The sequence below is a fragment of the Lepidochelys kempii genome, chromosome 1 (genome assembly GCF_965140285.1).
Source record: "Lepidochelys kempii isolate rLepKem1 chromosome 1, rLepKem1.hap1, whole genome shotgun sequence".
Classification (NCBI taxonomy): Eukaryota; Metazoa; Chordata; order Testudines; family Cheloniidae; genus Lepidochelys; species Lepidochelys kempii.
Genome location: NC_136380.1, coordinates 117,474,419 through 117,496,747, shown reverse-complemented (window position 1 = coordinate 117,496,747; position 22,329 = coordinate 117,474,419). Strand labels below are relative to the sequence as shown.

The 22,329-nt window shown below is 42.2% G+C and overlaps 1 protein-coding gene across 1 annotated transcript in view; it reads left to right on the top strand.

Moving 5' to 3' along the window:
* SLC9A2 (solute carrier family 9 member A2) overlaps positions 1-22,329 on the top strand; it is a 37,746-nt gene that overhangs the window by 6,770 nt on the left and 8,647 nt on the right. The window contains exons 2-10 of the mRNA XM_073351509.2: positions 1,808-2,271; positions 4,934-5,184; positions 13,607-13,824; positions 15,462-15,664; positions 16,538-16,627; positions 17,929-17,999; positions 19,029-19,190; positions 20,028-20,127; positions 21,023-21,154. Coding sequence (XP_073207610.1) covers positions 1,808-2,271; positions 4,934-5,184; positions 13,607-13,824; positions 15,462-15,664; positions 16,538-16,627; positions 17,929-17,999; positions 19,029-19,190; positions 20,028-20,127; positions 21,023-21,154 — 1,691 coding nt within the window. The remainder of the gene's footprint in view (positions 1-1,807; positions 2,272-4,933; positions 5,185-13,606; positions 13,825-15,461; positions 15,665-16,537; positions 16,628-17,928; positions 18,000-19,028; positions 19,191-20,027; positions 20,128-21,022; positions 21,155-22,329) is intronic.

Genomic DNA, 22,329 nt, shown 5'->3' with positions numbered 1-22,329 from the left:
GCGGGAATGGAGGTTTGGAGGAAAGGGTGGAGTGGGTGTGGGGCCTGGGGTGGAGTAGGGGTGGGAAGAGGCAGGGTGGGGGTGGGGACTTGGTGGGAGAGGTGGAGTGGGGGCAGGGCCTGGGGCACAGTAGGGGTCGAGCACCCCCCTGGGAACTGAGGAAGTCGGCGTCTATGGAATGAATTCACAAAATGTAACATGAGGTGTCAGAGGCTCATTAAACCCTGATCTAGAGCCCATTGAAGAGAATAGGAGCCCTGCCATTGACTTCAGTGGGTTTCAGTTGGGACCTAAATCGGTTTATATTACCATATGTTCTAAGTGTGGGGAGTCAGATGATGTTTACTACCACATTCAAAGTTTACTATATTTATGAATGGTAAAACCAATTTAAAACCATTACAATGCTTTCCAGTTAGCCAAGAATTGTAGACCTTATGGGTGGGCTTGTTTGCTCTTGATTTTCAACAAGCCCTATTTTCCATTCATAAATAATTACAGGCATTAAATATAGCTAAGGGTGGTATGGAAAAGACTGGCATCTGCCGAACCTGAAATGTATCCTTGGTGTGTAGGAGGTACATTCATGTCAAATCCTAAAAGCAAAACTGAACTGTCTGGATGCCTCAGACAGGGCCGGATTAACTCTCCTGTGGGCCCGGGACTGTTAGATTTTGTGGTGTCCCTGTATACAAGTCTTTTTCCTGGGAGGAAGTTTGGTGCAGGAGGGGGCTGGGGCAGGGATTGGGGTGCAGGACAGGGTGCGGGGTCTGGGAGGGAGTTTGGGTGCAGGAGGGGATTCTGACCTGGGGCAAGGGGTTGGGGTGCAGGATGGGATGCATGGTGCAGGCTCCAGTGGGGAGGCGCTTACCACAGGTAGCTCCTGGACGGCGGCTGGTGGCGCAGCAGGGCTCAGGCTGCCTGCCTGCCTGCCATAGCCCCACACCACTCCCGAAAGCGGCTGGCTGCTGGCACGTCTCTGCAGCCCCTGTGGGGAGGGGGGCAGGGGTTCGCTGTGCACTGCCTGCGCCCACAAGTACTGTCCCCACAGCTCAGCTATGGAGCCGTCTCCCCACTGCCAGAGGCCGCAGAGATATGCCAGCAGCCAGCCACTTCCAGGAGTGGTGTGGGGCCGCGGCATGCAGGCAGCCTACCTGACAGCCCCTTTTAGCAGCCTGGAGATCACTGCCTGTGATTTATTTTTGCAGGGCCCACTTGAGTTGGGGCCCTGGTCTGCAGCCCCTAACGCCCCTGCCTTAATCTGGCCCGGGCCTATAGGTTATGGAACCTTTATGTCACCACTGAAAGTCTCTTCCAAGAATTTTTCTATGTATTTGTACAGCAGACAGCACACTGGGTATTCAATAGAATTGTGAAATAATGAGGCACTAAGGCCCAGATTTTAAGAATTGTGAATGCAAAATGTTAAGTGGCTTCTTGCCTAATTAGAGTGCACAGTTACCACAACTGGTAAACTTATGCACAAATGTCAAGTCAGATCTCTTTCTGCTCATTTACATGTGTATTTACTGCATGGTCTGGATTTGCCTGGTGAATGGGTGGGTTGGGAGATGGCTATCAAATCTACATATCTGCCGAACAGGGCCAGTATTCTATCTCCACCTCTTGCTGCACAACAAGATTATGTGTGTTTGTTTTCTGCTTCCCTGAACATTTCTTTGAAGTGAAAATAAAGTTATCATGTGATTATTATTTCTTTAGTATAAAGAAGAAAATAACACGATATGCTCGTAGATTCTGGAGAAGTAACTATTTTACTTTCTTGTGTTTTGAACTCCCCTTGAAGGCTTTCATCTCTATCACAAGTTGCCCTCGGTCGTGCCTGAGAGCTGCCTCCTTATTCTGGTTGGATTACTGCTGGGTGGAATTATTTTTGGAGCCAAGGAAAAGTCCCCACCTGCAATAAAGAGTGATATTTTTTTCTTGTATCTCCTTCCACCGATTGTACTCGATGCCGGATATTTCATGCCAACTCGCCTTTTCTTTGAGAACTTTGGTACTATATTCTGGTATGCGGTAGTGGGCACACTCTGGAATTCTATTGGCATTGGGCTTTCCCTTTTTGGAATTTGCCAGATTGAAATATTTGGCTTGACTGATATCACTTTGCTGCAGAGTCTGCTCTTTGGAAGCTTAATTTCAGCTGTGGATCCTGTGGCAGTGCTGGCTGTTTTTGAAAATATTCATGTCAATGAACAGCTTTACATCCTAGTGTTTGGAGAGTCTCTGTTGAATGATGCCGTAACTGTGGTAAGTTACTATATAAACAATTACTGTTGCTGCTACTTGACCACATGGCACCATCATGCCATATGTCTTTCTATCTAGTTGCCATTATCTACCGAGAGCCAAAGCCAGTTTATCAAATTCTTTCTTTACACTAGACCTACATGTTAATGTTTAATGGAGGCATATAAATTTTTCATAGATTTTAATGTATGAAGTTTTTAGGTATTTATCATTGAATTTTTAATAAAAATTCAGAGGTTTTCCCCTGATGCAGAAATGTCTGTGTGGGAGGGGAGGAGAGAAGAGGTGCTCAGCATGAATTTTCATGGATACACCCAGAAAGAGTGCAAATCATATGGAGACTACAAACACAGTTTCCAATTAGTGCTAATTTGATTTGGGCGCCTGCCCAGTTAGAGCTGCACTGCGATCACCAACTTATTTCCTATAGGACACCAAGTAGCCATCAGATGTCTAATGATTAACCAGCTGAGCTGAATTTCTTGTGTTGACCTAGAGATGAAAGTCTGCAGAGTCCATTACCCTTTCCCTGAGCCATCCACTTCCCCATGTGTAAATCCGCTGTCACTGTATTTCAGATATTACTGGCATTTATTCTTACCTGTCCTTATCTTTCCTGAAATCCTTACCCATGCATAAATAATCTCCTGTTATCATTCCTCTAATGTCCTGTTTTATGATCAATGTAACTCCAGTTTTCCACATGTCACAAGGACCAGACAGCTCCATGAATTGGAACCATCTCTCTCTCTTTTCTCCATTATTGGCTTCTTAATCATCTCATGCATGCATCCCATGAAGTGAGCTGTAGCTCACAAAAGCTTATGCTCAAATAAATTTGTTAGTCGCTAAGGTGCCACAAGTCCTCCATTTCTTTTTGTGGATACAGACTAACACGGCTGCTACTCTGAAACCTATTCATCTCCTAATTCAACAAAGAGTTGTCTTCCCAATTTTTAAACTTTGAAAGGATTTTCTCCAGTTTAGGTCACTGACCTCATCTCCCCCATCCACTCTATCTGATCCTTCAGTATTGGCCATTTTTCTTTCCCTTCCCATGATCCTCCATAGTTGGGATATTGTTTTTCCACTTACACTTCCCAATCTACCTGATGTTATGTCCTTCCAAGCCAATGACTCACATCCTGTCTTTAAAGCTTTTCTTAAAGCCTGACTTTTCTTCTTAGTTTATAGCTGAGGCTCTCTATCCATGCCTATGATGTTATTAGGCTTGGCCAAACACAGTACTGCAAAAACAGCGCAGGCAAATATTAATTCCAATTCCAAATGGCTGTTTGGTTCAGACATGTCTATGCCTGTCTTTATTTACTCTTAACAATCATTCATGCAAAGACATTTCTGTTTGCATGAATATTTGGGGAATGGCTGTTCTCCGTGTTTATATGGAGCCTTCTCATTGTGTAATTGTTTTTATTGAAAACAATCACTCTTCAGCATCTAACCTAAACACAAATGAGCACACTTTGCCAAAAAGCCCACTGTTTCTCAGGCCTGAAATATGTGTGCCATGATCAAAATGACACTGACTTCCACCCACCATTCTGTGCATACACTGCAGTGGTGGTGCTGTAACCAGACTGCAGATCTTTGATACAGTCTTCATGTTTGCCTACCTGCTGCTAAAGAGAATCATTTATCACAGAGGTTTTGAGCCTGTAGGGGTCAGATATAGAGGACACAATTTATGGACCTACCGAATGAGGCCAACAGACCTCATTCAGCAGATGAACAAACCATGCTAACAACTTCACCTTGCAGCTCCTTTGAGGTCTCTTGTTGGTCTTTTTTAGACATTGTTCGGGCTTCTATTTTTATCCAGAAATGTTTCAGAATCAGAATACCTGCGGTCAATGGGAGTTTATAATCAATTCAGTTCCGCTTTAGAGCCCGTGAGAGTTTAAAGATATCTGAATGACTGTTAGAAGGCCCAGTATCTTGGCATTGGGCCTACTTATGGCTTCTGGTCATGATTTTGCACAACTCTAATCAGTTGATTGTATTCAAAATATAACCCAGGTGATCACATTCCATATTGTTCTAAACAGAAGTTGGCAGGAGCGGCATTGTGGCCATTTAGGGTTTGCATCTGTCACAGTTCGGCTGAGCAGATATGTTTTCAGACCTGTTGTCCCACAGCCTCAAATGTCTAATGAAATTACTTGATTTGACTGGTGATCAAACAAATCGTTCTTTTTTTTTTTGTCCCCGCGAAAATGTGAGTCTGGAAAATATTGCCTCAGGCAGGGAACATGTGAAATTAGGAAATCTGAAAATGATTGGCAGCATAGATGGGACACAGGAATTTCCATCAATCTGGAGAACTTGGTTTTACACTTGGTGTGGCCGCTGACCTGCTGAGTGACTTTGATCGAGTCAGATGGCCTTTCTGTACCTCAGTGTCTGCAAAATTAATCTGCAAAACAGGAATTTTGATATTTACACCTCTTTGTAAAGTACTTTGAGATCTATGGATAAAAATAACATATAAATACATATTATAAGTATATAAGTAGCATATTTTTAAAGTGAATTCAAGGTAAAGACAAAAATACAAAGTCTTCCATTAGAATGCAGGACTACAGTGCCACTGAGAGGAAATGGGAAGGCTTTTGAAAAGTAATGTGCTTTCTTTTCTCCGTAGGTCCTGTACAATTTGTTCAAGACTTTCTGCCAGATGCACACAATTGAGACCATTGATGTATTTGCTGGAATTGCTAAATTCGTTGTAGTGGGGATTGGTGGAGTGTTGATTGGAATCTTTTTGGGATTTGTGGCAGCATTTACAACCCGTTTCACCCATAAAATCCGAGTGATTGAGCCACTTTTTGTCTTCCTCTACAGTTACTTGTCATATATAACAGCTGAAATGTTTCACTTCTCAGGCATTATGGCGTAAGTACACGAAAAAGGTACTTTAGTAATAATAGTACCAAATGGCAACGCAAAATGAGACATCAGTGAGGGGGCTAGATTCTGCAGCCTGTACCTCACAACGAGTAGTAAGTTATTTGAATAAGTACTGTTGAATGGAGACAATGCTGTTCCATTAATGTTAAATGAAAAAACTTTCATTTACTAAATTGGGAGTAAGATTAGGACCAATGGGAGTAAGAATTTCAGAATCTTGTTCTAAAGTGATCTTATAATAACTGTTGATCTTTGCTTCTTGGGGCTAGATCAGTGGTCGGCAACCTGCAGCCCGCAGGCCGCATGTGGCTCATCAGGGTAATCTGATTGTGGGCTGTGAGACATTTTGCTGACGTTGACCATCCACAGGCACGGCCCCTCACAGCTTCCAGTGGCCATGGTTTGCCATTCCCGGCCAATGGGAGCTGAAGGAAGTGGCGGCTGGCACATCCCTGTGGCCTGCTGCTTCCCACAGCTCCCACTGGCCAGGAACAGCGAACTGCGGCCACTGGGAGCTGCGGAGGGCCATGCTTGCAGATGGCCAATGTCAGCAAAATGTCTCACGACCCACAATCAGATTACCCTGATGGGCCGCATTTATCCTGCGGGCCGCAGGCTGCCCACCACTGGGCTAGATTAATAAAAAAACGTAGGCGTGTTGACATTGAGGGTACGACTACACTGCGATAAAAACCCGGGTCAGCTGATGTGGGCTTGTGGGGCTCAGGCTGTGGGGCTATAAAATTGCATTGTAGATGTTCAGGCTCTGGCTGGAGCCCAGGAGCTGAGACCTTCCCTCCTTGTGGGCTCTTAAAGCCTGGTCTTCATCTGAGCCCAAATGTCTACACTGCAGTTTTAAAGCCCTCCAACCTGAGCCCCATAAGCCACAGCCAGCTAACTTGGGCCAGCTGGGGCTGTGATGTGGGTCTTTTATTGCAGTGTAGACATACCTTGAGCATCAAAATGCCTACTTTTAGGTGCCTAGAAAAATCATTGGAATTTTCCAAGCCAGAGTTTGCCACCTAGGCTCCCTGTATAACTGGCATGGGGCTGCAGTGCACATGCAGAAACATAGGCACCTAGGGAACTTTTACTGCAAAAAATTAGGTGCTCAGCTTGTTTAAATGCCTACAGGGCTTGGAGGCAGCTGAGCAGGGGCCTTGTGAATCCCAGTGGGCCTGTTTCTTGAATTTAGACACCTCTAGTGGCAGTTAGGCTTCTAAGTCATTTTGTGAGTCTAGCCCTTGGGGGTGTGTGTGTGTGTAATTACATATAAAAATAATATTTTCTGTGTTATTTCTGACAGATAAAAGTATTGTTGTACTCCCCTATAGCACTTCACTAGGAAGAGCTAAGTCACCCTCTCTGTACTGCATAAAATGACCTGTAATGACCTCAGTTTTAGAAAAGACCATCATGACATCAAATAAATTAAAACAGTTTATTGTAATTCCAAGCAATATTGTGTAAAGAACAATCTTCTTTCACCACTTAAGTATTGCATTGTTCTTGTGACAACCATGAGGCAGTCAGGTTTTAGAAGTGATAACATTTTATGAAACTTAAAAGTTACTACTTAGTATCTCTAATACTTGGTGAAATTGTTGTTGTTTTTAGAACCTTTTCTAGTATCTGATTGAAGACAGAATTGTTTATTTATCACTGGTGTGGTAATTTAAGTTTTTCCAGGGCCAAGAAGCAATTAAATGGGGAAAAGAACCCTAATTATTTAAGTACTATAAACATAGAAATATTCTCCCCATCCCCAAAAAGAAGAAGAGAAAGCAGCGGGAGGCAGACTAATGGAAGTAAGGAACTGAAGGGTGCATGTGTTTCTTTGTCAGATAAGAACCGAAATAAAGTAATATACGAATCCAATTTGACCTAGTTCTGAAATGACCCATCTCTTCCACTGGTTGCTATTCATAGCATTTGTGTGGTTTCCAGTTTCCTTCTGTTCTTAGTCAAATGTCATTGACAGCATGTACTTAAAGGGCTTCCATATCAAAAAGGGGAGTGAAGCATTATATAAAAAAGTCATAATAGTTTGCATGAAAATGCTGAACTGGACATTGTGAGCCTAATATAAAACTAATTACAGTGCATGTCTCCTAATGTATAAATGGAATAAGCACATGGGGGCAGAATAATACTGAAAGTATACAGCTGTATCGATAAATATTCATTACTATGACAGCCTTAGTGTCAGCATGTGATTGGTCCCTGCGTGGGTATGAAAGATGGAGGAAGTGGTAGGTTGTATTATTACTATTCCAACTATGTGACCACAATATATTTATCATCAAAGGTATCTTGCATGTGTTTTTACTCTGAACTTGTTTCATATTGTTAAATATTTTACTCCTAGCCATAACATGCCATATCCACAATACTGTGCTCAGTCATTTCTGGAATAGATTAATAATGATCATTCATAGCCTGACCTGTGGGCCCATTTGGAGAGCAAGCTCCCTTCCCCCTTTATTCTTCTGTGGTGTCTACTCGGGCCTTCCGGTTGTGGATAGGGTAAGCAGAAACTGTGCATCTATTTTTCCTCTCTCCCCCTTGAGAATATGGACAGAGGGTCTCTGGGGGCAGTGCAGTTATGCATTGCCCCATACACTGGGCAGAGGGCAAAAGCATATTCTACCTCTTAATTTAATAAAGCACAAAAAGCATATAGTGTATGGCATTGAAATAAAAAATGTACTAGCAGGTCCAGGTTTTCCTCTGTCATCTATTTAGTCATCTTGAACAGCAAAGACTAGAAGGTGTGGGTTCAGTCCCACAGCAGGACTTGGGCTCCCAGTGAGTGCTGACCCTGCAGTGCAGTACTTGGAGAAGACAGCACTGCCAGACGTTTCATCATTTGTAGAAGACTTTAAACCCGGCCACTTTTGTCTAGTGGCTGTCTAGACAGAAGTTATGAAATATCAGAACAGTCCTATAGTGTATTATTTAGAAAATCAGAATATTCTCTGTTTTGAAAATGAGGTTGAAAGTGGTGTTTACTCTATCATCCAGGTAGAAGTCTTGGATCCTTACATTGTGGGAAAAGGTTGTTGACATGTCTGAAGCATACATGATAGCTGCAGGTGCCAGAGATGATTGAACAGTGAATCACTGTACCAATGCAGATGGAAGGCTGTGTATATTTAATTTAAAACATGCTGTTTCAAAGATTAATTTCAGATTATTTTCAAAGACATTCTTCTCCCCGCCCCCCAGCTGTAGGTTTTCATATATCACAGCCACTTAGCCCTGAACTTCTAAAATCCAGATTCCATTTACCTGAATGGAAGAAGAATAGGAGTACTTGTGGCACCTTAGAGACTAACAAATGTATTAGAGCATAAGCTTTCGTGGGCTACAGCCCACTTCATCGGATGCATAGAATGGAATATAGTTTTTTTCTCCTGCTGATAATAGCTCATCTTAATTAATTAGCCTCTTACAGTTTGTATGGCAATATATATATATATATATATATATATATCTTCTTACTATATGTTCCATTCTATGCATCCAGTGAAGTGGCTGTAGCCCACGAAAGCTTGTGCTCAGATAAATTTGTTAGTCTCTAAGGTGCCACAAGTCCTCCTGTTCTTTTTGCGGATACAGACTAACAGGGCTGCTACTCTGAAACTTGAATGGAAGAAACACTGAAACTGACATATTAAAGTTGTGGCACTGGTAAATTACTGGAAAGGAAAATGCAGCATTATCGAATAAATAATATCTATTGACCCTGTCTCCTCACCTGTGTGCAGCTGTGAAACTGATTGCAGTCAGAGGAGAAGAGGAAAAAAAGGAGTTAATGCCTTTTCCTTTTAACCAAAATATCCCATGCTACATACTTGTCATGGGGACAAGTGATTCTTGAAATAGCCATTTATAACTCCTGGCCAGATGACTCATCAAAAATAGTTGGTTGTAATGGATTAATCATCTCCTAGATGGTCCCGATTAGAGTGTTCTCCTCTGAAGGTGAGGACATGTATTACGCTGTAATTAGAGCTGGGCCTGAATCAAAACCATGAACGAGAAAAAGTCGCTGTGGAGCTGAACTTTTCAGGCTAGTGCCACCTCAAGTTATACGGCTACATTTTCTATTTATAATTTTTAGAAGGGCTGTGAAACAGCAGAACTATTAATATGTGTTTCTTTTTTTGCAACAATGAATGAACAGCCTACAAGAAACACGCACTGAAACGACCGTTAAGTTTAGTACGTCAAAGAAACTTGAGGATTTAATACAGAGCTCTAGTTTATTCCAGCCACAACAAAACCTGCACTGTTAGTGCAAGTGGTTTTACATTCGTCAAAGGGAGACAAAATACAGTTTGATGGTAATCAGTCCTTTATTCTTTTCCTGATTTTAACATGGCAGAGTCAACAGTCTGAGGGCAAAGAATGCAGGAGCTACATGTAAATTGGATGTGAACAGGAAGTACAAAACAAAATGAAGAGAACACCCAGACTTTCCCACTCGCAGGTTATGTTGACGATATTAACCTCCATTGGAAAGAAAATATTAAAATAATATTTGCACTTTGCACCTTTTAGAAGTTTGGTAGCTATCTTGTAATTTCATTTTGCCAAATGAAGAAACTCACATAGGATTTTTTTGTTCAAACAGAAGTAACTGATCTAAAGAGCTATCAAATGCAAAATTACACATTGACTAATTGTAGCATATTCATCATTTGAAGATTAATGAAGATTTTTAGCACGACTCAATCCCTGTACATTACTGAATTAAGTCAGTTACTGACATGCAATAAGTGAAAGTAATATTGTATTGGAAAAAAATATAAAAAATGAGAATGCTGTCCCTTTAAATTTTAGTGGTTAAAAATATGAGATGTATTAAGTTACAGAGGGACAACTTAATCTGGTGACAGATTCTTTTCAGACATCCGCACACAGTCTCCATTAGCTCAGGATCCAAAAACAAACTGCTCCCAGAACTGGCTGACTCACCCTGGAGTTGCAGGGCTTTCCCACATGTCTGTAATCATGATAAAAATTAAGTTTAAGAGGGTAATCAATAGAATCTAACACTTCATTTCATTTTCTATTTAGTTTGTACACTGTGATGGTCAGGCTTCCAATAAATCAGAAAGCCAGGAAGGTTTCAGAGTAGCAGCCGTGTTAGTCTGTATTCGCAAAAAGAAAAGGAGTACTTGTGGCACCTTAAAGACTAACCAATTTATTTGAGCATAAGCTTTTGTGAGCTAGGAAGGTGAAATATTATATTGCTTAGACACCCTTCTTCACATAGCCTTCTGGGATTTGTCTCAGGCTAACCTTAGTGAGTCCTGGCAAAAGACAATGGCTACATTATCATGGACAATACATTCAAGCTAAACCAAAGGTGTTGAGGGGGGAAGAATGAGATCTTCACCCATTCTTCTCTGACAGGTCCTGGACTGTCATGACGAGCTCCTCTTTCCAAAGAGTCCCTCTGTAGGGACCCAGAGGACTACATCTTAGTTTCAGTTTTACTCAACACTGCATAAAAGCACTGGGGAGACAATGAGGAGATATTGACACAATCCTCACCAATGTCAAACTCATGCTCAGCACAGATGAGGGCCAGGGGATGCAAAGGTAACTCTAAACCAGCTTTATTCCTCCTCCATCCTAAACTTGTCCAGGGACAGGGCCAGGCCTCAAAGCACATTAGAGGAGCCAAATGGCTGCTCCAGATTGCACTGACTGGTCTCTGTTTCATTAGCAATAAGTGAGCCTGCAGGAAGACAGCATTGTAGAAAAGAGATTGTTATTAAGCATGCTGGGGCCAGTATTGCACAATGAGGATCTGCTGTGTAAGTGGTAATGGCCTAGCCTAGCCCTAGCCCCACCCAACTTGCATTTTTGGGCACCTGTTTCTTCACCAAACTCATTCCCTCCTAAAACCTGACCCTCTTTTCCCAGTTCCACTCATCATACTGCACTCTCTTGGGGACCATTCCGCTAGTCAGGGATCAGCAGAGCACACAGCTCCAGCCCTGCCTGCCAGAAGGAGAGGGAAGAGTTGGATTCCCCCCCGACTGGGGTAAGACTCATCAGTCACTGATGGCTCTGGCTGTGCCAAGGGATCCTAGAAGAGTCAAGGACTTAATATAATCAGCTATTAGTTTTTCCCATCCAGAGCAAACAACACTGTCTCCCAGTATCTGAAGGAAATTGGAACCTGGACAAAAGATCGAGCTAAATCAGGAAATGATAGAAGCAGTTTTAGTAGGAGAGGGTAACGTTTTGAGAAAGTGTCAGCAACTACAACCTCAGCTTCTCCCATTGTCATCTTCCCACAGCTGCTCAAAGTAGTGCATTATTCTGAAGTCACTTTGGACTCACTGCTGACTTTGGATGCACAAATAGGATCTATCACCAGAAATGCCTTCTTCCCTCTTTGGTGTTCAAGGACATTTAGTTTGCTCTTTCCACGAGAAGACAGTCCTAGTCCTGGTTATCCTGTAGTGCCACCTCCAAACTGGACGACTGCAGCATACTATGGAGCACATACTGTCTCATTGTGTTTGTACCTTGCATTGGCTCTCCTTTCAATTTTGGATGTGTATAACAATGCTGATTCAGATCTCTAGAGCCCTCAATGGGTTTGGCCTGACCTTTCTCTATGAGTGCCACTTCTTCCGTGTCCCAGTGGGGCGGTTATGACTGACAGGGATGATAAGGCTGTCTCAAAGGTGGGACTCTGTGACGAGGGGCTGAACATTCTGTTGAGTGCCCTCTGCCCTGAAAGTCTCCAACAGACAGACAAGAGGCATCATCCTACTGGAGAACAGAAAACCATGTCCCAAATACCAGAAGAGTATAGGTCCAAGTTTAGCCTGAATTTTCTGTGACTCTGAGTGTTGTAACACACATGTCAAACATATAAGGAATTGAATTATGGTCGCATGCTGGGATGTGCAGCTTTAGTACAGGCTATTTTTCAGGGTCCACATATAGAAAGGCAAAATGGATACATGTCTTTCCATCTCTATCTGCAAACCACTGGGCTTCATGTGCTTTGACCAAAAACTCGTATGCAGGTTTATATGAAGCCAGTTTTTAATTGGGAAATCAGCAAAGAGCTGTATTGGTGGTAGCATATCCCCTTAAGCACAGTGGGGACAGCTGTTTGACAATCTCAGCTAGGGATCATGCTCTCAGCACACACACTTGAGGTAAATTCTTAGTCACTGAGCTTCCTACACTTATGTCCATCTATTTGGATGCCACTGTGCCTGCTCATAAATTGGTTGCAATACTCCCATTATGACATAAGTGCTGTGCGACTCAAGGGTTAGTTGAGCAGCCTGCTGAATACTGAAGGGACAGTACCATCTGAAAACTGGAAGACACCAGGGATACATCTACACAGCAAACAACACCCTGCATCAGCCAGTCTCAGAGCGTGGATCAGCTTACTTGGTCTCACAGGGCTTGTGCTGCAGCACTAAAAATAATAGGTTTCAGAGTAGCAGCCGTGTTAGTCTGTATTCGCAAAAAGAAAAGGAGGACTTGTGGCACCTTAGAGGCTAACCAATTTATTTGAGCATAAGCTTTCTTGAGCTACAGCTCACTTCATCACTTCACTTCAGTTTTTCCACTGCATGCATCCGATGAAGTGAGCTGTAGCTCACGAAAGCTCATGCTCAAATAAATTTGTTATTCTCTAAGGTACCACAAGTACTCTTTTTCTTTTTGCGGATACAGACTAACATGGCTGCTATTCTGAAACGTTAAGATCTTTTTGAGATTTTTACCCTGTTTCAGAGTCAGTCCATGAACAGAAATAGATTATTATAGTGAGTTATGACCATCATGGACAAGGACATAGAAATACCTGTTATCAGAGGACATGGAGGAATAAGGGAGAAATACGGATGTAGTTCTTTAATAGAAAGAAACTACTAGGTCCCTGGCCCTTGCTGTCTATGTCTGTCTTAGTAAGCTTTGCTTCCTCCCTCATATGTTGGATGATTGTGATGAGCATCCCCATTTCAGTCACTCATGCTGGCAACATACGTATGCTGAAGGACAGGTGTGATGTCTTGCTTTGTGTTTCTTTGAAGGGGTTGTTTTGAAAGCTCACCATTAGAATCTTGAGTGACTGTGCAGAGGGCCTTTCATTTTAGCTGTGTGGATCAGCCTGTCAGAAAAGATTCTCTAAACTAATACTTCTTTAGAAAACACATCTCTGTGAAAAAAAACCCTCGATAAATACATTCTACATATATAATTGAAAATAGGTCATTGGTAGAATTAATTATGCTTTTTATTTAAGAGATGACCAATATCGAAGGGAGTCCTTCCTAGCTGAACATTACAGTAGGGTTCTCTTTAGATGAGTGGGTTTAAAAAATAAACTAAATGCTAACGTTTAACTTTGCAGGATAACAGCTTGTGCCATGACCATGAATAAGTATGTGGAGGAGAATGTTTCCCAGAAGTCCTACACAACCATAAAGTATTTCATGAAGATGCTGAGCAGTGTCAGTGAGACCCTGATCTTTATTTTCATGGGAGTGTCCACGGTTGGAAAAAACCATGAATGGAATTGGGCCTTTGTTAGCTTCACCCTCCTCTTCTGTTTGATCTGGCGTGCACTGGGTAAGAAAGTCTTGACATGCAACTTTGTTCTTGAGCATTCTTTACAAGTGAAACATGCATTTAGGCACCCCAATCTCAGAATCAGGCCCTACAGGGATTCACAAGCCCCACCCCCCTCAGCTGCCACCAAACCCTATAGGTGTCAAACTTGCTCATTGCCTGCGTTTTTGCATTAAAAGTTCTGTAGACACCTATGTTTCCACCTCTGCACATGCGCACTGCAGCCTCACGTTAGGTGTCTGTATGCCTAAACTCCGGAGTAATGCACAAACCAGAGGAAAATAGGTGCTTCTCCACCTAACTCTCCTGCAGGCCCAATCCGGTCTGCTTACTGAATCGGGCCTCACACAAAATGGGGGGAGGAGGAAAAGGAGGAGAAGCTCCCTCATAACCTTTAGCCCAGTGGCTAGGGTACTCATCTGGGATGTGGGAGATGTCCAGCTTAAGTCCCCTCTATCCCTGAGAGGAGAAGGGATTAGAACAGGGATCCCCTGGCTCTCAGGGGAGTGTTCTAACCACTGGCTATGGGGTATTCTGATATGGGGCTTAGTTTCTCCTGTTGAAGCTGTTCCACTGTGGATAAATAATTAAAGGGTCATTGGGCCAGAGAGAGTGAAAGCACAAGAGCTGAGAATTGCTCAGTTATAGTCTGGTGTTTAGGACACCTAGTGTCCACCAGGGACGGGGGAGACCCAAGGTCCTCTCCTTCTCCTTCAGTACCTCTTTAATGATATGGAACAGTGGAACAGCTTCAACAGGAGAGTGAGGGAACCTCCGTATCAGAATGTCCCATAGCCCAGTGACTAGGGTACTCACCTGAGAAGTGGCAGATCCCCTTTTCCCCCTCAAGGGGAGGGAGGACTTGAAACAGGGGTCTTGCACATCCCAGGTGAGTATTGTGCCACTGAACTAAAAGCTACGTGGGAGCTCCTCTTTCTTCTCCCCTCTGGCTTCTTGCAGAAAACAACATAGGAATTTAATTTCAAGGGAGTTCACAGCTGAGAATCCAAAGCAGAGGGAGGTTCCTGTATCCAATGTGGATTTAGGTGTCTAACTCTTTGAGCTTGAGAAAGGTAGGGCTTAGGACACAACCCTCTCCTCAGCATCTCCCATAGGCTAGCTTGGCTGGGGAACTGACTGTGAATGCTGGTGATTTCTAGTTGTCTAACAGTTAGGTGTTGTGACACACAGCACCGCTATGGCTAAGTTCCTTTGTGAATCTAGCTCTTAGGAGTTTAACTGAGCTCCCATAGACTCCCATAGGTGGGAATTAGGCACCTAACCAGCTTTCATGCTTATATAAATTTCACCGGGTGGACCTAGGTGCCTAAATAGTTTTGTAAATCTGGCCCTTAGGAGCTAAAGCCCATTCATTTTCAATGAGACTTAGCCACTGGAGTGCTTAAGTCACTTTTGAAGATAGGACTTGGCTCCTAAGTCTCTTAGGCACTTTTGAAAATGTTACCAACATTTTAAATTAAAAATCTCTCAATCTGGTAAACAGACATTTCCTTTCTTAAAAAAAACAAAAACAAAAACAAATAAACTCTGTGTCATAAAAATAAACATCAGTAATGATGAGGCTTTCCATGTCACCTCAATTTTCCCTAAGACTATTGTCTTCATCCTTTCCTCAGGTGTTTTTGTTTTGACTCAGATCATTAATGTGTTCCGGACAATTCCTCTAACTTTTAAGGACCAGTTCATTATTGCCTATGGAGGTCTCCGAGGAGCCATCTGTTTTTCTCTTGTCTTTCTGCTTCCTGCTGCTGTGATCCCCAGAAAGAAATTGTTCATTACTGCTACTATTGTGGTGATATTCTTTACCGTTTTCATTCAGGTGAGAACTCTCCTCCTGTCAGGTTTTGTTTCCCAGATGTTTTGTGAAGAAGCATTTGAGAAGAAAATCAAAATGTTTAATCTGCCTGAATGAGCCTTTTTCAGAGGGTTTTGTCACATGACCATACCTAAAAATGCAGTGTAGCCACTAGGCAGCAAAGGTGTGTCAGGTATTTATTACAGCTTATGTTAATGTGTAAGTAGCATTAAAATAAAAAGAAAACATTTCCTCCATAAGTAAATGTTAAAAGCCAACACAGCATGTTGGGCAAGCCAGAAGTTGGTGCCTTCTCTTAAAATAACCAACTGAGGATAAATACTAACCAGAAATTCCACTGTCACCTACTCTTGGATATTAATTTCCATATTACTATTTAGTCAGCCCTGAATTTTAATTTCTAAAACAATAGCTGATGGAGAATGTAACAAATTTGTGTTTGAATTATGAAAGATTTGCTTCTGGTTTCAAAAGCTGATTGTTTTTCTTCATCGTGGAATTCTTGAAAAACTTTTACTGGAAAAAAATGGTTGCCGTTAGCAAGTGCCATGTCACTAATAGGATTTGTCAGATGAATGCATCCTTTTTTTATGGACATCAATCCTAGTTTGGAGATTCCCTTCATTTCTGATTTGCTAGTGGGGACTGTGTTATGTGAGAGAGCACTTTGCCGACTAAATGCAACACTTGCTAATTACAGGGGTGAATTCATATTTGAAACTACTGTACCATACTTGTCTTTGGGGAGCCATGAGGACCCTCAGGCTGGTTGTCACAGTTCTGACTGAAAAAAAAGAAGGCATATGACTGAAATGTATGTCTCTATTCCTTTATGTCTATGAGTAAACAAGGATTTCTTTTCTGTTTTCTGTACAGGGAATAACAATTCGCCCACTGGTGGAGTTTCTTGATGTTAAAAGATCGAATAAAAAGCAGCCAGCTGTCAGTGAAGAAATTTACAATCGGGTACGCCATAACTTCAGCATTATAGGGTGAAATCCTGGCTCTATTGAAGGCAATTGCAAAGCTCCCATTGACTTCAGTAGGACCAGATTTGACCTGTAATAAGCCTGTGCCACAAGGAGATAAACTTTCTTTTGTAGATATATATTAGCCTTTGGATTGTTCATTTTCTAAATTGTTGATCTGCTGTGCTAAAATTACATTCCTTTTACGCTTTATATATGAATTTGCTGCAGTTTTAGGACTTGCTTATGCTAGAACAGTGGCACATGTTTAACTAAACTGATATTAACTTCAACTAGTGAAATCAGTGCAAACCCTAATGTAGATACACTTAAACACGTATAACCCTACCTTACATCAATTTCTCTCTGAATCTAAGATACATACTCCCATAGTTAGGTGCCTAAATACATTTGTGAATCCCACTCTGGCTGCATCACAATTTGTAATGTATTTACCCACAGCACACCTTGGAGCAGTAGAGAAATTCTATTATCTCCATTTTACAGATGGAAAACTGAAGCACAGAGCGATGAAAGCTCAGATCCTCAAAGGTGTTCAGGTACCTAACTCCAGTTGATTTCAGTGGAATTTAGGAGCCTAAATGCTTTTAAGGGCCTACGCCTGATGATATGTCTACACTGCATCTAGGAGCGAGCCTCTGAGCCCAAGTCCACAGAACTGTGTTAGCAGGGATCACGTTAGTATACTAAAAATAGCCGTGTAGACTTTGCTGCTGGGGCTGGAGCTCAGGCTCTTAAGCCTCTCCCACACACCCCAGTTTGAGAGCCCAAGTTACAACATCAAAGCAACGTCTACACCGTTATTTTTATATACGCTAGCATGAATCCCGCTAACAAAAATCTGTGCCCCTGGGCTGTGAGGCTTGCTCCCAGATGCAATGTAGATGTACCTTAAGTGACTTGCCCCAAGGTCACACAGGAAGTTTGTGGTGGAGTAGGATATTGAAGCCAGGTCTCCTGAGTCCTAGGCTAGTGCCTGAAGCACTCGACAATCCTTCCAGTCAACCTAAAGCAATTTCAACACAGACTAAACTGGTTTAAGTGCATCTATTAACCCTTGCAGTCCCTTCTAACCCTGTGGTTCTATGATTCTACTTTACAGATTTGCACTGTTTTAACTTGATTGACTTTTGAATTGATTGAGTTAAACTGGTGCAACTTTTCTAATATAGACAAGACTTCAGTGATTTAACTAAGCTATTGTTAAAATGTCATATCTAAGAGCAAGCTAAATGATGTCTGTGGCAATTCATAATGAATCTGTATTTTTGCCTTTAGTTCTTTGATCATGTGAAGACGGGAATTGAAGATGTGTGCGGACACTGGGGTCACAACTTTTGGAAAGATAAGTAAGAATGTTATTTAAAACTCTTCACTGTAGAAGGGAGACTAAGTTGGCTGAGTGGATGAGCTGGCCCACCAATTGCAAAAGCAGCCGGTCAGGCAGCAGATTGACGCCTCAGGGTTTTACTCCTGTTTGCTTTGGTTTTAGCATGCGTGGGTTACACCGTGAGACAAAACAGTTTTACAAAACTACAAGAAAACAGAACAAAACCCTAAGGCTAGGTAAAAAACCCAGCCCTCTGACCCATGGCTGTGGAATTCCATCACCTCACACTATTCATTCCCCATTTCTGGCTGTTTTTGCAATTTTTCTGTATGGCTTTTGAGAGTCTGTCTAAACCTGTAGTCCCCAGCCTGCTTTGCTATTCCAGCCTGTATGGCTTTGTAATGTTGAAGCACAGGGTTAGCTCCTTGCTTGGTGGAAACCAGTCAGAATCCTTTGGCTCTTATCACAGGAAGACTCAGGAACTAGTTGACTTTGAGGTGCCTGAAAGAGTTGAATATCTGAACAGCGGATTGTCTGTTGCCCGGTTCTGGATGGTTTTATTTCAAACTTAGTAAGGAGAAGGAGGATCAATAGTGGTTCAGTAAGCATCCAATTGCTGCACTAGAGGCGAGAACTTCTAACAAATTTGAATGTTCTTTTTCAGGGGGCCATTAAAAGTTCAGAGCATGAAAGGCAGTGAGTTTAAGCCAAGGCCTTTTTGTCGCTATTACAATAATATTTACTGCTCCCTTTGTCTTTTAGGCAAACGGCTAATTAAAAATAATAATTGTCAATACGCCAACACAATTAAAAGCTAAAGGTCACTGTTAGAGGATGAATGTATGAGCCCAAACACAGGCCAGTCCCAGCAAAAAGAAAGATTTACTTGATCCTTGATTACCTCATTCAATGATATTTGATAGACATGCCAGAAATCCATCCTGCAGGGAGTAACCTCCATCCCCAACACTGCAGCTGTGGAATATTTGCTTTCCCAAACTATTTGTAACAGAATCTAACTGGTCGGGTTGGTTTGCCTCCCCCACAGGTTTAAAAAATTTGACAATAAGTTCCTGCGGAGACTTCTAATCCGGGAGAACCAGCCCAAATCAAGCATTGTTTCCCTGTACAAGAAGCTGGAAATCAAACACGCCATTGAGATGGCAGAAAGTGGGATGATAAGTACAGTCCCATCCTCAGATTCTCTCAAGTGAGTAAAGCCAGTGTGGATAAACCTCCATGTAGGTGTGTGGGTTTATTATACTACACCATTTGTGTACAGGGATCATCTCTTCTTTAAGGCTGGTATCCTAGTGTTGCCTGACACTGACTGTGCAATTACCATTTTCCCCACAATGAATCTGAAATGAATACTATCAGTGAGAGTGATGGCTGTAGCTTTGGGGTCGCTTGGGCACTGCCCCACTAAGAGAAGTGAAGGGATTCATTGTTGCTCAGTTTCACCTTCAGCCCACAGAGACTGAAGGTGACCTTTGCTCTTTCAGGTTGGAGAGCCTGATGGCACAAGTATCCCAGAGTGCAGCACATTTCCATAGGGAGCTGAGTCTAACTTTTGGGACAGTGCCTGGTCTTCTGAAAGCAGCTGGTACAGCCATGGCCGGATTTAGGGGCAGGCAACCACCCGGGGTGCTGGGCTTGGGGGCGCTGGGCTCAGGTTGCTGTAAGTTATTCAGAAGTTTAACAAATTGGGGGTGTGTGTGTGTGTGGGGGGGTCCATTTAGTCTAGGGCCAGCCCTGGGTACAGCAGCTGGAAAGGAGGTTTCAGGGGCACTTTGAAAAGTACCTCAATCAAATCTGTAGTTTAATCCAACCTGTATAGAATTTTGAGAGAGCATGACATTTTTGGGTGAGTTTTGAGCTTTGAGTCAGGATTACACCTTCATCTTGTAAAAAAAAAAAAAAATCCCCCCCCCTGTGTAAAATGTTATTTTTATCTCTAAGGAAGAAAATTGGTAATTTTAATTTGTATGATCAGGTATTAAGCATTTCTCTCTCTAGCTCTCTTTTTTTTTCTACTTTGCAACAGTGACTATCTGTTGGAAGATAAAGTAAGGCCGCTTTCCCCTGCTGAAATGGATAATATGCGAGAAATATTAACAAAGAATCTCTATCAAATACGACATCGAGTAAGGGTGAAGTTATACTTAATAGAATGTCCCACATCAGTTTTGAATGTAAAGGTTATCTGTAAAATCCATTCTCAGACCAGATTCTCCTCCGGTGAAAATCAGTGGAGCTCCATTTGGATTTATGCCACTTGAGGATCTGTCTCTTTTATGTTCACAGTAAGCCATAAGGGCTTTACTGGTGTTTATACCTTTGTATGGCTGCTAAATATTATTGTTACATTACATCCAGCTTATTTACTTTACTTTTGAAGGGTCATGTGCACATAGCCCCATGAAACCAAACTCCAATTTTGTCCCAGTTCTGTCATGCCAGTGTTTTGGTCAGCTCTTGATGTGAGACTGCTCTGCTCATTTTCAGTGGTTGTGCGGTTGTTTCTATTGAGAGTACGAATTGATGAGCTGAGAAAGTCGTGAACTAAAAGCAAAAAGGACACGGTACTTACACCCTCCTGTGGCTAAAATGGCTCGTGTGTCTGGGTTTTTGGAAGGTGTTCAAATGAGGAGCTGGCTGGAGCTGAAAATATTCTCCCCCTTTGGTGACTGATCTTATCACCTTCAAACGAGTGTCCTCAATTGACACACTGAATGAGCTAGTGTGAGTCTGGCATAAACACTGTATGAAGCCATTTCCCCCCAATTCTTTTTCATGATAAATATTGGCAGATTTAACAAAGGCAGGTGCCGAACAGAACGCCTGCGGAACAGATGACTAAAGAAACATTGACCTAATCACTCAGATTGTTCTTAATCAATGTTTAATGTGCTTTGGTTTGCAAGATATTTGTGACACTTAATAGAACATTAAAGCAAAAAGTGCACTTTGTGCTGTTTGTACATCTTCAATGCATTTGCCATTGCTTCTGAAAATGTTACCACTGCCTTTATTTTTCAGACAATGTCATATAACAGACACAGCCTGGCTGCAGATGCAAGTGAAAAACAGGCCAAAGAAATTCTTATCCGTCGCCGGCACAGCCTGAGGGAGAGTGTAAAGAAAACCTGCAGCCTGTCTAGGGACAAACCGGTATTTGCATTTTAGTATGTTTGTAGAAAAGAACTTGTCATAGCTAAATATCATGCAAAATGTCCCCTTGAAACACAGGAAAATTTGAATGTGTAAGGGAACATGTAAAAATCAGTCATTTGTAATACTGACACTTAGGCTCTGATCTTGCACCTTGTTCTGTGTACGAGCCCTGGAGCTTGTGTGAAGCCCCATTTACCTCCACAGAGTGCCATGCAGTTGCATCTGGGTGGAACATGTTGTAGGGTGAGGTTCTATTGCAGCTGTCATCTGAAATGTCCACAAAAAGAACTTCCCAAACTTCATACACATAGCATGACAGACACACAGCTGTATGCTAATAGAGCCTGCTTGGCTGAGATAGACAGTGGCACTGAGGCAGAAAATCTGTCCATAGGATGCTCCGCAACAATGTAAAGAGGAGAAATTTTGACCAAGCTCAGCAGACCAACCCCCTCATTTGAAAAGTGCCAGGCGTTCTGCAATATCCACAGAGGGCATATAAAACCTCCAGCTTTGAGGAGGCACATAAAGGACCCCTCTCCCCACCAAGTAAATTGCATGGTATGCAATTTATTCTGCTTCAAATGATGTGAAGGGCTGAGTCAACCTGTACTGAAATAATCACAAACTTCCGGTCATATCTGAAAGACTAGGGGGAAAGGGTCTTCCAGCAGAGGCCACACTGGCAGCTGCTTTGAAATCAATCCATCTACCCACTTTAGGAGAATGGAAAATTAATCATTCTTTGAATATTTATTGTTGCATTCCATGGTTACTTTGTAATTACTGTACTCATTGTTACAGCTGAGATCAGAGTGACATCTGCGAGAATCACTGTATTTGGTTATCATTATTGAGGCTACCATGGCATTTAGTGTAATACTGGATCTTGTTCTGGAATCACAGTATTTTTCTGTCCCTGCAGCCATGGCTACACATTGCCTTGATCATGCAAATAACTGATTTACTAGTCAGGGATGCCAGAGAGAAATACAGGACAAAGAAATTTTGTGGGTGGGAAAAGGAACAGGGGGTCCGAGCCAGATTGTCAAAATGCACAGACAGTAAATTTTAAAATAATTTTTCTTAAATAATGCTGGATTTTTTTTACTTAACGAATATGCCTTCAGCTCAGTGCTCATGCGTAGCATTGCAGTATCCAGAGGACAAAT